We start from the raw sequence: 13,320 nt of genomic DNA on the forward strand, positions 1-13,320 counted from the left end.
CACAAATATCTTGCAGTAGTTGCTAATAGAGGCAGTTGTGCAGTTTAAAGATAATTTGTTTAAAAATTCCCTGCTTTCAGTGAGGTACTTTGTGACTGACAATGATTTATCTGGAACTTGGCAGCTGTGAGGCAATGATGTGGTGGCACCATCTTGCATTACCTGACTGATTTTAACGTGCCGAGTCACATCCATCTCAGCTACCAGAACTGCCCTGGACACTGTGGCTGGGGAGTGCCAGGACACTGTGGCTGTCAGGGAGGAGGCAGAGAGCATGGCTGGTGAAACAGGTCTGCTGGGAGAGTGTTACTGTTCTGGGACAAGCATCAGGCAGTATGTCATGCTTAAGAGCATAATTCTCACTAGGTGGATCAGCACAACTTTAATTTTTTGCTACAAAGGTTTTTTCCTGGAAAGCATCGTACCTTTGTCAAGACAGAAATATTGGAAAAAAGTAAATTGCACTGAAAATTTCCATCCAGATTGGCTTTGAGAATTATTGTGCCAGTGCAAGCTTTGCTGCGAGCTCTCTTTGTTTTGGATTTGAATACATCATTTTCTGTGCTCATTAACAACAGACAGGAGAGCTGGAGCTCCCACAGTGGTGTCCCATGGTGAGCAAGGCTCGTGTGGACAGTGTCAGTCAGTACTGCCTTTGCAAACTGAGGCTAAGTTCCTGCTCTCCTCTTTTACTTGGGTTTTCCTCTCAAGCCAAGGAATCTTGTTCATCCATGTGGGATTTTGCTTTGATTTCTTTATCAGTAGTTTGCTTATGAATTATATCCACAGCAAATGGCTTAGAAATAATTTGCTGATTTACAAACAAATAAGCCTAATCTTTTATTCTCTAATTCCTTGTGGCACATGAACTTGTTCACAGAATTGTTGCTGAGGACCAGCTCTGTTCTAGGTGTTGGGGTGCCTGCCCAGCTGGTGCAGGGGAGCTCTGGCTCCGGTCCCAGCCTGGGAATGTGCCACCTCTCCCTTGGCTTTTGGGGGTCTCCTTCAGCCCTTGTAGAAACACTGCTGGGACCCTGGGCCCCTTGTGGCAGCAGTTCAGCTGTGGGACTCTTTCCTCTTTCTCTGCAGGAGAGGAAGAGAGCTGCTGTCACAAGGACTAATCTCGAGGCGCTGGCTCTTCCTGTGCCGAGCCCAGCATGTCCTGTGCAGTCAGGGAGACCTAAGAATAAAAACAGGGGGTACTGCGTGTCTTGTGAACAAATACAAGTAAGGAAAACATTTCCTGTTCACAATTCTCTGCACAATCCCATCTGAATTTTGAATATTTTATTAATAAAAATGTCTTAGGTATACTTGCATTCTGGACAGAAAGTTTAATTGAACATCTGATCAGATAGTGGTTATTCAGGGAGTCTGGGGTTTTTGCCCTGTGATTTTCCCAAAGCTGTAGGACTCAGGGCTGACAGGAAAGAAGAGTAGAAGCTTCATGTGTTGGGAAGGGATCTGTGCCAAAACCTCCTTGCCTGCTGGAACTTCAGGTATTACACAGCACCCTCCACTCCATGCTTCTGCTGAGCCCCTCAGTGCTGCCTGTTCATCAGAACTGACTAAAACCACCCAACACCAACTGCAGGGAGCTGGAATCTGTTTGGGTGTAGATAATGTGAGTAGCTTTGCCCTGCTGCTGCTGGATCCTCGACTGCAGCAGCACAGGAGGTGCCTGGAGAAAAGCAAGCACGGGGCCTGGCTGAGGTGTGCAGCAGAGCTCTGTGTGGATTTTGCACATTGCAGCACTGACACAGAGCAGGGCTGAGCAGGCAGCAGCGCTGCTCTGGAGCCTGGTTCCTTCTCCCAGCATTTATGGCATCACATCCTCAGATTCTTGGTAGTTCCTGTGTGGTGTTGTTACACTGTTTTAGGTATGAGCATCTCTGACATCCTGTGATAATCAGGCATTGAAAGCCTTTTCTAGTTTAAACCAAGGACTTCCAGGCTAGTTTAGCATTATTTTTTAATATTACTGATTGTGTAACAAGCTGTTCAGTTCTGGTTTTGTATCTGGTATAGCAGGAGGTTGAATGAAAGTAATATGAGTTGCTCCATGAAGTGCAGTATCCCAATGCTTGGCTCTGTGGAACAGGAGAAACGTGATGGGAGGAAAAGTCCTGAGATCAGTTGCCCCATGAAGTGTAGTATCCCTACAATGCTTGGCTCTGTGGAACAGGAGAAACGTGATGGGAGGAAAAGTCCTGAGATGTTAAACATTTGCATCTTTGTCATGTTCTACCCATTTTAGCTACTCTTCACATGAACTGTACAAGCCAGAGGAAAAAGGCCTAGGGACACTGTTTAGGATGTTTCAGTTGAAGTCTTAAATTTCTGTGGTTAACAGAAACTAATGATACCTAAAGATCATATAAAGTCCTAAAATGAATGAATTTTTAAGAAAAATATTATCACGGTGCTCCATTAAAAGAGGGGAAGAGGGAGACTGATGCTGGGACTGACCACAAGGGCACAGAGGGTTCGGGGCTGGCTTCCTGCTCGGTGGTCTGTCAGCATCCGTTTCCAGCGGGGAAGGAAAGTTCCCGATTGTGCTGCGGTCTAGGACACACTCATCAGCCCCGCTCCATCCCATTCAGACACACCACTGCTTTCTCTCAGGTGGTGTTCTTCTAGCCTGGTGAACAACCAGCCAGATCTTGCTTCGGGGTGGGCAGGGGAAGCATCCTCCCAGGCGGAGAGGAGATGGAGGAGAGGGGCACGGCTGATGGGGAGAGGGTGTGGCAGCACCACTGGCAGACTGAGTTGATGGGGCTGCAGGCTGTGAGTAGACGGGGTTGCAGGCTGTGAGTAGATGGGGTTGCACATCACGGGTCTCCTAACCTCTCTCTGTGAACCCTTTGCAGCCCACGACCTTCCCCCGAGCAAGCCCCCGGCGGCGGCGGCGCAGACGGGCACGCACCTGCAGTGCCTCTCGGTGCACTGCACGGACGACGTGGGCGAGGCGAAGGGCCGGACTGCGGTGCCGACGTGGAGGTCCCTGCACTCGGACATCTCCAACAGATTCGGGACTTTTGTGGCTGCCCTGACTTGAACAAAAGAAATTATTATTTTTTTTTCTTTTTTTTTTTTTTTTTAATTTTAAAGGGCCGCTACTGCTAGGTGGACTATTTTTCTAGGTTGGTACCTGCTTAGTGGCATATGGACTGGAAAGGGTTAATTTAAAGTAAACCTCAACTTTTTTTTAATCTTCTGCCACAGTATGTTACCAGTGTTAACCCTTCTGCAGTTAGCACACTTTTGCTTAAGATTTTCCTGCTAGACCACTTTTTCCCATTATTCTGTAACCTTGGCATACATTTATAGATGAGGCCTTTTCCTTTTTCATCTCAGTGTGTGTCCAAGTCACGTATGTCATAATAAGACAAAGATTCTCCTCTTCCTCCTCCTCCTCCTTTTCTTCCTCATTTGCTTTGTTTTTCTTTTTTTTTTTTTTTTTGTTTTGTTTTGTTTTGCTTTGTTCAGTGCTTATTAGGATGGTGATCCTGAGGAGCAGCAGTTCAGGAATAAACACCAGTGAAAGTGAAATGGTCAGCATTAAATCATATGTTGTAGTGACACCCAGCCTTTGCCAGTCTCATACAAACCAAGCAGTTGATGCTCTGTTGAATGTTCAGGCATGGACCTGCCCTTTCCTGAGAGAATGAGGCTTTGTTTTCAGCCTTGTTTTGCTCTGTGCCTCCTGGTGAGGCCAGGATGCTCCTTCCTCTGTGTACCTGGGATGGAGCTCTGTCATGAATGGGCTGGTTCAGGCACAGCAGGGAAGGTATGGAGAGGTTTTTTCAAATAAGTTTGTCATTATCTCTTCCTCCAAAGGCCCTGGCTCCTTCTTGCTTGCCAGGGCCTGATGGTGCTCCTGCATTTCCCACTTTATTGATAGTGGAGAAGAAAATCCCCTGCACCCTGCCCACTTTTTGCCCATTTTAAACTGCAAAAAGATGCTGTTGATTGGCAGCAGGTCCAGTGTCCCCTGCACTTGCCTGGGGGTGCCCCAGCCCCTGCCACAACAGTTTCCAGTGCAGTGGCAGGGGTCAGATTGGAAGATGCAGGGGGCTGTGTGCCCAGGGGTGGCATTTCCTAATCTGCCAGGGCAGGAAGACCTGGTGTCAGAATCCCCCAAACTCATTCAAGGCCCCATTTCTGCCACACACTGAAGAACAGCGTTGCTGGATGCACACAATAAAAGGAAAGCCATACTTTCCTGCTCGGGCTAGATAATGCTCATTCGAGACGAAAGTTGGAAGCAAACCAGATAAAGCCACGACTGACACGATGGGCTGATTCTCCGGTGGTTTTACGTCACACTGTCCATTATTTGTGTGTCCCTCTGCCCAGGAGTGGCCCCGTCCTGCCCCGCGCCTGCAGCTCACCTCCCACAGCTCCTGGAGCTCAGGAACAGCACTAGAGGCTTTGGTTTTGGTTGTGAAATAAAGGTTGGCCTCTCTAGGGTTATTTATTCATGATTTCACGGATGTGTCCCTGCTGAAGGGACAGAGTTGAAGACTGCTTTATATTTTATCTTTGATGATTGTGCTGGGTCTTTAATTATTTTGAGGTAATATTCTCAGTAGACACCAACGGAGAGGAAATTCTGCCTAAAAAGCCAAGGGTGGTCTGGAATCCTCACTCTCAGTCATACGTGGCTTCAGAGAGACTCGCAGTGTTTGGAAATGTGATTTGAATGTGCTCTTATTAACCATGCATGGATTGATTTATGGGTCTGGTCAATGAATTGACTTTGGATAAATTTGGATAGTTTTTAATCTTGGTTTTCAATATTATTTTACTTTGTATTAAAGCTGGAGCTTCCACGAGGATGAGGATTTTTGCCCATCCTGGAGCCACTGGCTGTGGAGCTGCCTCACACCCACTTGGTTTGGATCAAAAAGCTGGGATGGTTTGTACCTCTGTCAGGGTGTGCAACCAGGAGTGCAGAGCTCCTCCTGCACCTGCAATAAAATGTCACCATCCCCAGTAAAGTATCTCCTAGTGATCACTGTCAGCCCCCTTCCAGAAGGTGCCTCTTTGCCTGTGATTCCTCAAGTCCTGGCTTAGCTAAGTACATGTTTGATTTTAAATCCTGTCAGCAGAGCACGGGTGTTCAGTGCACGCCAGAGCACTTGTGCTGCTGTGGGGGGCCTGGGGTGGCACCAGTCACTGTGTTCCATCACTTAGAGATGAAAATTTCAGCCAAGTTCATGGCCTGGTGGCATTCTTGCTCGGAGTACAGTCCCTTGCCTTGTGCTTTGTTTTTAGTTTTTCCTGCTGCACTGAAGAGAACAGGTTTTTCTGGCTTCCTGAGGTCAGGGATGCACACCCTGTGCCACGGGAAGGAACCTGTCAGGGAACACCGAGTTCAGATGCTTTTAAAGAGAAATCCCCGTTGAGTGGAGCTGTGGTGGCTTGGTCTCACCACCCTGTTCTGCTGGCTCATTCTCAGCAGCTTGCACTTCTCTCCTGGAGTGTCGTTCTCATCCCCTTGGAGCTTGCTTTCTCACTTCCTTATGGAAATGCAGAGCACAAGCAATTCCCTTAAGATCAGTGGGATCCTGTGAGGTGAGGGGGTGTCCTGAGGCCAGGGGCTGTGTCTCCAGGCCCTGAGCTGTGCAGTGTGGAGCCCTGGCTGCTGTGGCACCTCTGGCTCTGCTCCGGGCAGTGGGTGCAGTGCAGGGCTGGGACTGTCAGAGAGGGAGGAGTTGAGGCAGTGGCTGCCTGTGTGCTGGGCTCACTGGCTGTGGAGTTTAAATCATACGGTCACACACAGTCCTCTTGCTGACCTCCTGTCTCTTTGATTTTGATTGAATGAGCTCTGCTTGAGGCAGCTGTTAGCCAGGACCAACCAACCTGTGCTTTTAGCTTTTGTTGCTTTTTTGCCAAAGATCAGAACAGAAACCCTACGTTCTGACCAGGACAGGCATCATGTCCTGCTCATCACCTGGGGAAGTGGTACTGACAGCATATACAGAAGGCTCAAGCTTTGTCACAGTGCTGGTGGCACCTGCAGTAATTTCATTGTGTCCATTTTCTCCATTGATTTTACACTGAATGCACTGATCAGTTTTTTTTAACACATATAAAGTGTCAGCATGGCCTGACATGGTAAGATTGGAAATTATGTAATTTTCTAAATAGTAATATTCCAACTGAAACATATTTGGGAGCTGTAGGTAAAAGCCAGTTGTGGAAGAGGTAAGTTGCACTCTTGTGGAGAGGGAAACTGAGGCACAGACAGCAGTGGGAGACTGAGGGAACAGTGGCAGGGCTGAGCTGCACTGAGGTCTGACCTCTGCTTGCTGCAGAGCCCTGTGCCCAAGGCTCACTTCCTTCAGGGGCCGAGTTGGGTCAACAGGGGGAGAATTTTATCAGATAGGTGTTCCCCAAAAGCCTGGGAGAAACCTCCTGCCTGTGTGTCCTGCATGGCTTCCAGATGGGGGGCAGCTGGACAAGAAGCCAAAGAGGGGTGGTACGAGGCACAGTCTGCCCTGGCTTGTGAACAACAGCTACAGTGAGGCTTTGCCTTTTGCCCTGGGGATTCTCCCTGGCCTGGCTGGCGCCGGAGGCTCCCACGCAGCCTCGGGGCTGGGTTGGGGAGCCAGGACATCCCCCATCTCCTGGCCCCGTGCCCTGGCTCCCTCTGTTCCCTAAAAAAACCCCATGCTTAGTCTGCAAGTTGCAGTGTCGTAGCAAACTGAGCAAAATTTCCCTTGCATTTCAATTGGGAGGAGCGATCAAATACCTCTTTGCCAAAAAAGGACAGAATAGGCCTCATTTTTAAATACTCCTGCAAATTTTCTCCAGATCACGTTCTCTTGGGGTTACTTGCTCTCTGCTGTTTGAGCATCAGTAAGGGGCTTTAGGCTTGTTACTTAGTTGAGGTTTTCACGGTGTCTGAGGGTGGAAGGGGATGAGCACCAGAATTCTGTCACCTGGATCACCTGGGGAGTTGTGCAGGTCCTGGGGTCTCCGTGGTCACTCTGGGGCAGCCTTGGATTGGGACTGGACTTCCAGACACCACCAATAAGGCAAAACAGTTCCAGTTTTGGGAGGTGGAAGGGATGAGGTGAGCACAGCAGTGGGATGGGCACTGGGTGGGTGGAGGGGATGATAAATCAAACTGGTACATTTGACTTATTTTTGTTGAGCTGCAGTGTAAGGTTTTGTCAGCTACTGGATTCACAGCTGTTCAAGGGATGGTGTGTAAGAGCATAACCCATTTTTGTAGAATTGTTTCTTCTTTAATGCTTAAGGCTAATGGAGGAAATAGTCTAATTTTGTCTTAGAAATTCTCTATTAAAATTGTTGCTTTGAGTCCATCCGCTCATAGGTTCTGACTGATGAAACTGCAGGTTCTGATTTCCGGCAGTTATAACTTTATCACTATTCACTACCCAAAAATATTACAGCTTTAAAACAGCCTTAAGCAAAAGGATATTATTTCTTTGTACTAAATTTGGTTCATGGAAAAGAAAAAAAAGAAACCTCAAAACACTGGTAATCCGTACTGCATTAGCAAACTCTTCTGAAAAATGTTATTGCACATGTAAAATATGAAAACTTGACTCTGCTGTGTGTTAGGCAATCCTGTAATTTTTTTTCATTTTTTTTTTTCATTTTTTTTTTTTTAATTCTTGTTAAATTCATTTCCTAAATGCTTGGTTGGAAGACTGTGACGATAGCTCATGAAATTGAGTGTTATTTTTCTTTCTTTTTTTTTAATATGTAAAGTGCAGTCTTCTGTATTCCTGCATATTGTACATATCTGTATATGTTTTACTGAGCAACTAAATAACAATAAATATGATGTTAATGGTGGCTACTCTATATTTCATACCAGGTTTGTTGATTTTTTTAGTAAGTCCTTTTTCCCAGGGGTGTGAAGAAGTGAATGGATACTGCTCATACTCAGGTAAGCCCTGGACCTTGTGATGGGTACAAATTTGCCCATGATCTGGGGAAACCCTCACACATGTGTGGCTCCCTGGGGCTGCTGGGAGATTTGGGAGATTTTGCTTTGCTGATTCCTGTCTGCCATCAGTGGTGTCCCTCTGCCCAGCAGGATTGGTGGGTTTAAAATTTTACTTTTTGATCCTGAGGGAGGAAGAATGGCAGTGTTCATAGCAGCTGTGTATTCCCTGCTCTGCAGGGAAGCCCATGGAAGATAACACCTTCCCCTCTGCCCAGGCAGTTCCCCCATGAGACTGAGGAGTGGTTGGGCAGCAAAAGCTTCTGGTGTTCCTCATTCCCATGGTGACCACCCCCAGCCTGTCCTCAGGGGTGGCCCTGTCTGTACCCTGAGGTTGTTGGTACCCTCTGCCTCGAGGGGATGGAGATGTCTGTGCAGCTCTGCCCAGATGCTGCCATGGGATCTTGGGGCTGTCCTGCTCTCTGTGTCTGTGCAGCTCTGCCATGGGATCTTGGGGCTGTCCTGCTCTCTGTGTCCCCTCTCCCTGTGCAGTGTTTCTCTTCTCCTCTGGTCACTGGAGCTTGTCCAGAGGGGCCAGACCATGCCTGGAGCTGCTGGGCAGTGGGAGCAGCCCCCAGGATAGCTCCCCAAGCCCCCAGCCCTGCTCCTGCTTTGTCCTAGCTGTTCAGTAAAACTGACCACGAGCTCTGTTAATGGTTGGATTCACAGAGCTCCTCCAGCACACGAGGCCGTGTCTTGGCTCCCAGATCTCCCACTGTGCAAAGGCTCCTTTGCTTCTGCCAGCAGCTGGAGCAGCCCCTCCTGCTCCGGCAACGCTCCGCCCCAAGCTCCTGCTTCCAAAAAGGCAGCAGGAGCTCACTGTTCACTGCACATCACATTAACAGATGGAAATCAACTGGCTGGTCTTTGATTTCTGCTCTTGACACTGGCTTTACTTGTCACCTGGTAATGTCACCTCTGCTGCTGCTGGCACGGTGCCTGCCTATCCCAAACACTTGCCTGCATCCCTGGGCACTGTGCTCAGAGGCTCACCTGGTCTGTGTCAGAGTTAAGCATGGATTATAGTTTATTAAGTAAAGAAAAGCAAGTCTTGGTCCTGGAGCTTTTACAGTTCTTGCTCTCCTAATCGTTTCCTGTGGCCTGTGATTGTGCTGAGAGTTGAGATCTGTCTGTAGCTGCATCTCTTTGCCCAAGCCATTTAACTGATTTAATTACGTCCTTTGAGTTACTTTCTGCATGAGGATTTGGAATTCCTGTCACGGAGGAGACTCTGTAAATATGTGTTTTATGTTCAGCACTCAGGAATCCATTGGCAGTGCAGCTGGATCCCATGTGCTGAGATCTGCTTGGTCCCTCCTTGGCCACCACTAAGCCGTGTGGCTGCTGGGCAGCTCTGCCCCTGCAGTGCCAGCCAACACTCCTGCAGTGCTGTTTGGGGGCTCCTGTGTGTCGCTCCAGAGTCGTTTCAAGCCCCTCTTCCCCTGCTGTTTGGGTGAGCTGCTTGCAGATGGCTGCTGGTGCTATGAGAGCACAGCAGAAGGCATCTCTCTCCCTAAAAACCAAGGTAAATAAACACAGGAATGAAAGTTTGAGTCAATGGCATCCTTTCGGCTGAGAAAGTTGTTAGAAAATGGAATCCCATTATAATGGGTTTCTTTTAATATTGAGTATTTCTAAAATCCCTATGTCATATTCCTGAAGTGGTTACTCTGTACCTGGAGACAATTTGTAGCTCCCGCAACAGTTTAGCATTATGGCCAATAACATCACATATATTTTGCTTGTAAAATATCTATATTTTCCTTTTAAAATGTTTAAAAACTCTGCTCAGGTGAGCTCTGTAAGGCTGTACCTAGAGGGCAGAGGAGTGGATGGGGGTGAAGTCTCTTCCAAGCTCTCCTTTCTGAGATGTTTCCAGAGCTCAGCAATGACAGTGCAAGAAGTGGAGGTGACAAGACCTGAAGAAAATCATGTGGTCATCTTTGGTTCATTAGTGCAGGGCTGTGCCCTGTTTTCTAATGCCCAGAGCTCTGACCAGCACAACCAAAGTGGACAGGGTAGTGGGGGTCCTTAACCTTTCAGTGAAAAAGAATACAAGCAACCAACCAAACACCCCTTGATTCCAGCTGTGGAGTGGGGATGATGTTCAAGGTGATGGAAAGGGATCCATGGCTGCCTATTTCCAGCAGTGGGTTTGGGCCCTTGCCAGGCCTGGGTGGGAGGTGCCAGGGGTGCTCTGACAGGACCTTGGGGGTCCCTGGTCTTGGGACAGCACGTGGTGGGATATGGGAGGTGGGATGTGTGGCTCCTTTGTGTTCTCACTTGGCCATGGACACGTGTCACCATGTCACCATTGCTGAGCCTTGTTATTTCCATTTAGATCATGCTTGTGTCACACCTGTGAAACAAGGAACAGAGAGGAGCCCTGGTGAATGGTTGCTGTGTCCTCTTAGGGGTTTCTGTTAGCAGTGCACAGACAAAGGAGCTGTTGAAGTGTCACCCTAAATGTGATATTGAAACACTCATTTCAGCCTCCACCTCGAAGGAGGCTGAGAAGTTTGATGCTATGAGGGCTCATGTTCTTCCAAAACATCCTCCTGCTTTGGGGTTAACTGATGGAGAATATTCAGGGCTGAGCTTCAGGAGGTGGGAACTTTTCTCAATTTCCTTTTATCCTCTGCAAAATGCCCCTGTCTCCCTTCCCCCTTTCTTCCCCCCACCCCCTTTTCTCTTTATAAAGCTGGAATTCTTCCAGACTCTGCTCTGGGCTTGCAAGAAAACTTTACTGTGTAAATTTGCTCTTTGTGTTGGGAGTCCTTTGTTTAAACAGCATTGTGAGCTTGCTGGGGAGGGATGGAAAGAGGGGGAGCTGGGAGGAAGAATTTGAAAAGCCCTGACCCCTGATGAATAAAATCCAGCACATTAACACATTCTTCAATAAATTCATGATTGCAGATAAGGTGGGAGTCCCCAGGGCCGGGCTTTTCATTAACCCCCTGCTGACTAACCCAAACAGACGGAGTGTTTTGTCAGCGCTAGGACAAGCAGAGCCCTTTTGTGGTGGAGGGGCCGGGTGAGCATGGGGAGCGCTCCTCCAGGAAGCCAGGTTACAAAATGGGACTCTATTTCAGAACAAACTCCTTTTGGTTAGTTTGATGAGATTACAGAAAGGAAAAGGCTTTAACAAGGGGCTTATTGAAGCTAAGTAACTGTTCTGAATACAGTGAAGACCAGGGCAGAAAACATATGATTCCCAAGTAAACAGGCGCCTCAACAGTATGGCTGAAACAACAAAGCTGGACATGGGCTGAGTGGTTCTCCTGAGGCATGAGGGAATCCTTGGAGACATGAACCTGTGTGGGAGCCCTGCAATAACCTGTGCACAGCACCCAGCACAGCAGGGCTGGAGAATGGCCTTGGAGGGACACGAGCACCATGTCCACAGTGTGAGGTGTGCCTTCTCCAAGGTTTCAGCCTCTGAAACCTTATTTGTTCCTCTGGTGGAAAGCCTGCTCCAGGAAATATTTTGCTTTTGTGGAAACCTATCCCCAGAATGCTTCCCTCCCACATTAGGGAGGTCTTCTGTGTTGTTTATTAGAATGCCTACATTTTTGAATGATCTGAACTCTGTGCCTTGTGTTCCCAAGTCTTGGTCAGCCAAGTAACTCAGAGTATCACTCAGCCCAAAGAAAAGGTTTTTGGGATGAAATGCAGGAAAATCCTGAGTTTGTCTTGGGTTCCTGTTGCCGGCTGGTGATGAGGTTGTGCTTTTTGCTAATTTCCATGGAAATTTCCATGCTATAATTCCTCTCTTTTAGGGGAATGGAAGTGTTCCATCTGACTGCTCCTGGCCCCGTCAGCATTGTGTCTCCTCTCCTAAATGCAAGGGTAGGTGCTGGGTTTGATGCCTCAGAATGTGACTGGTGCAGCCTCCAGTCTGTGCTGAGCTCCTGGCCTGGTCTGCCAGCAGCTCTGTGGTGATACTGGGGAAGTGGTTGACAATTTAAGCCTGCAATCCCTTGTAAACAAACACTGTGTCTGCTGTGGCCTTCTCTCCCAGCAGCAAACATGGCAGGGGCTCCTTTGCAGTCTGTGTGAAACTATTTACATTGCTGATGTTAATAAAGATAGAGAGAGAAATATTGTATTTATATTAAAATCAAATTATCTCAATTCATGGACCCTCAATATCCCTTATTCTTGATGCAGTGAGATTAAACATTCTCACTTTCCCTAATTAATGGCCCACACCTTCATCACTGAGAAGTCTCTGTCTGACTCGATACTGTGCACGAGTTTTGGCCTGAAAAAACCCCAGTGTAATACCTCTAACCCCTACCCCATGTGCAAACAACCTCCAAAACTTGCTGGCCTTATAAGCCTGATACTCCTTATCAAGGCTCTTGCTTAGGAGCCCAGGTGAAGGCAGCCCCATATGTGAGAGATTACTGCTGCATTAATGCAGTTTCCTATTTTACTGTCGCTTCATCTCATTGACAAGAAGTATCTGGAAGAGAAAAACCTCATTTGGGTACATACAAATGATGGGTTCAGGCTCTGGCTGTGGGTCTCTGTGGCCTGTCTGCCTTGTGCCAGGCTGAGGAGCATTTCCCTCTGAATATCCCTCCTCAAAGCCCTCTCTCCCCTCGCTGCTGGCAGAGCAAAGGCAGCAGTTTAATGGTTTGAACACATGGCTCTGCTGGGCTGACATGCTCAACTGGAAGGAGCAGTCACAGCTCCTTCCCATGGAAAATCCATCTGTTCCCCTGCATTCCCTGGTGTGTGGGGTCTCGCTGCTGGGGCAGGGGGACACTGCAGTGGGTATTATCTGCTGAGCACCCTGCTCAGCTGAGTGACGCTGTGCATGCTGGAGGTGCTGAAGAGGGGGTGCTCAGCCACGTTCCCTCCCCTTCCTCTCCCTTCATTTACTATCTGAGACTTTGCTTTGTGAGAAAAGGCTGGTTTTTACGTTGGGGCTGTTATTTATTCCCCTCAGCTGTGCTCATGCTTGCAGAGGGCTGTGGAGCCCCTTGGAAGAGCTCCACGGGCAGCCTGTGCTGGAGAGCTGGGGCTGGGCTTGGCAATGGGGGCTGCAGAAGGGGTTTGTTCAGGGTGGAGGCCCAGGGATTAATCTGAAGACAAGGTTTTGTGTTTCTTTTCCCCTGGAATAATTTAAGTTTGGCTCTTTCCAAGCACTGGAAACTCTCCAGCAAAACTGAAGGGATGGTTATGGGGCAGAGGGAGTGTGCTCACCATGCCCTAGCCAGGCCCAGGACTCCCAGTCCCACAGACACCCAGGAGTGGGGTTTTTTGAGTAGTGGCCATACTTGGCTGAGATCTGACCATCCTGGCAGGATTTCTGTGTTGGGTTG

The 13,320-nt window shown here is 48.3% G+C and overlaps 1 protein-coding gene across 1 annotated transcript in view; it reads left to right on the forward strand.

Moving 5' to 3' along the window:
* MN1 (MN1 proto-oncogene, transcriptional regulator) overlaps positions 1-7,845 on the forward strand; it is a 34,840-nt gene extending 26,995 nt beyond the window's left edge. Inside the window, exon 2 of the mRNA XM_039724800.1 lies at positions 2,871-7,845. Within this exon, the coding sequence (XP_039580734.1) occupies positions 2,871-3,058 (188 nt within the window). The 3' untranslated portion in view covers positions 3,059-7,845. The remainder of the gene's footprint in view (positions 1-2,870) is intronic.
* The last annotated feature ends 5,475 nt before the right edge of the window (positions 7,846-13,320 follow it).

Source organism: Passer montanus, unplaced genomic scaffold (genome assembly GCF_014805655.1).
Source record: "Passer montanus isolate IOZ18808 unplaced genomic scaffold, ASM1480565v1 scaffold53, whole genome shotgun sequence".
NCBI lineage: Eukaryota > Metazoa > Chordata > Aves > Passeriformes > Passeridae > Passer > Passer montanus.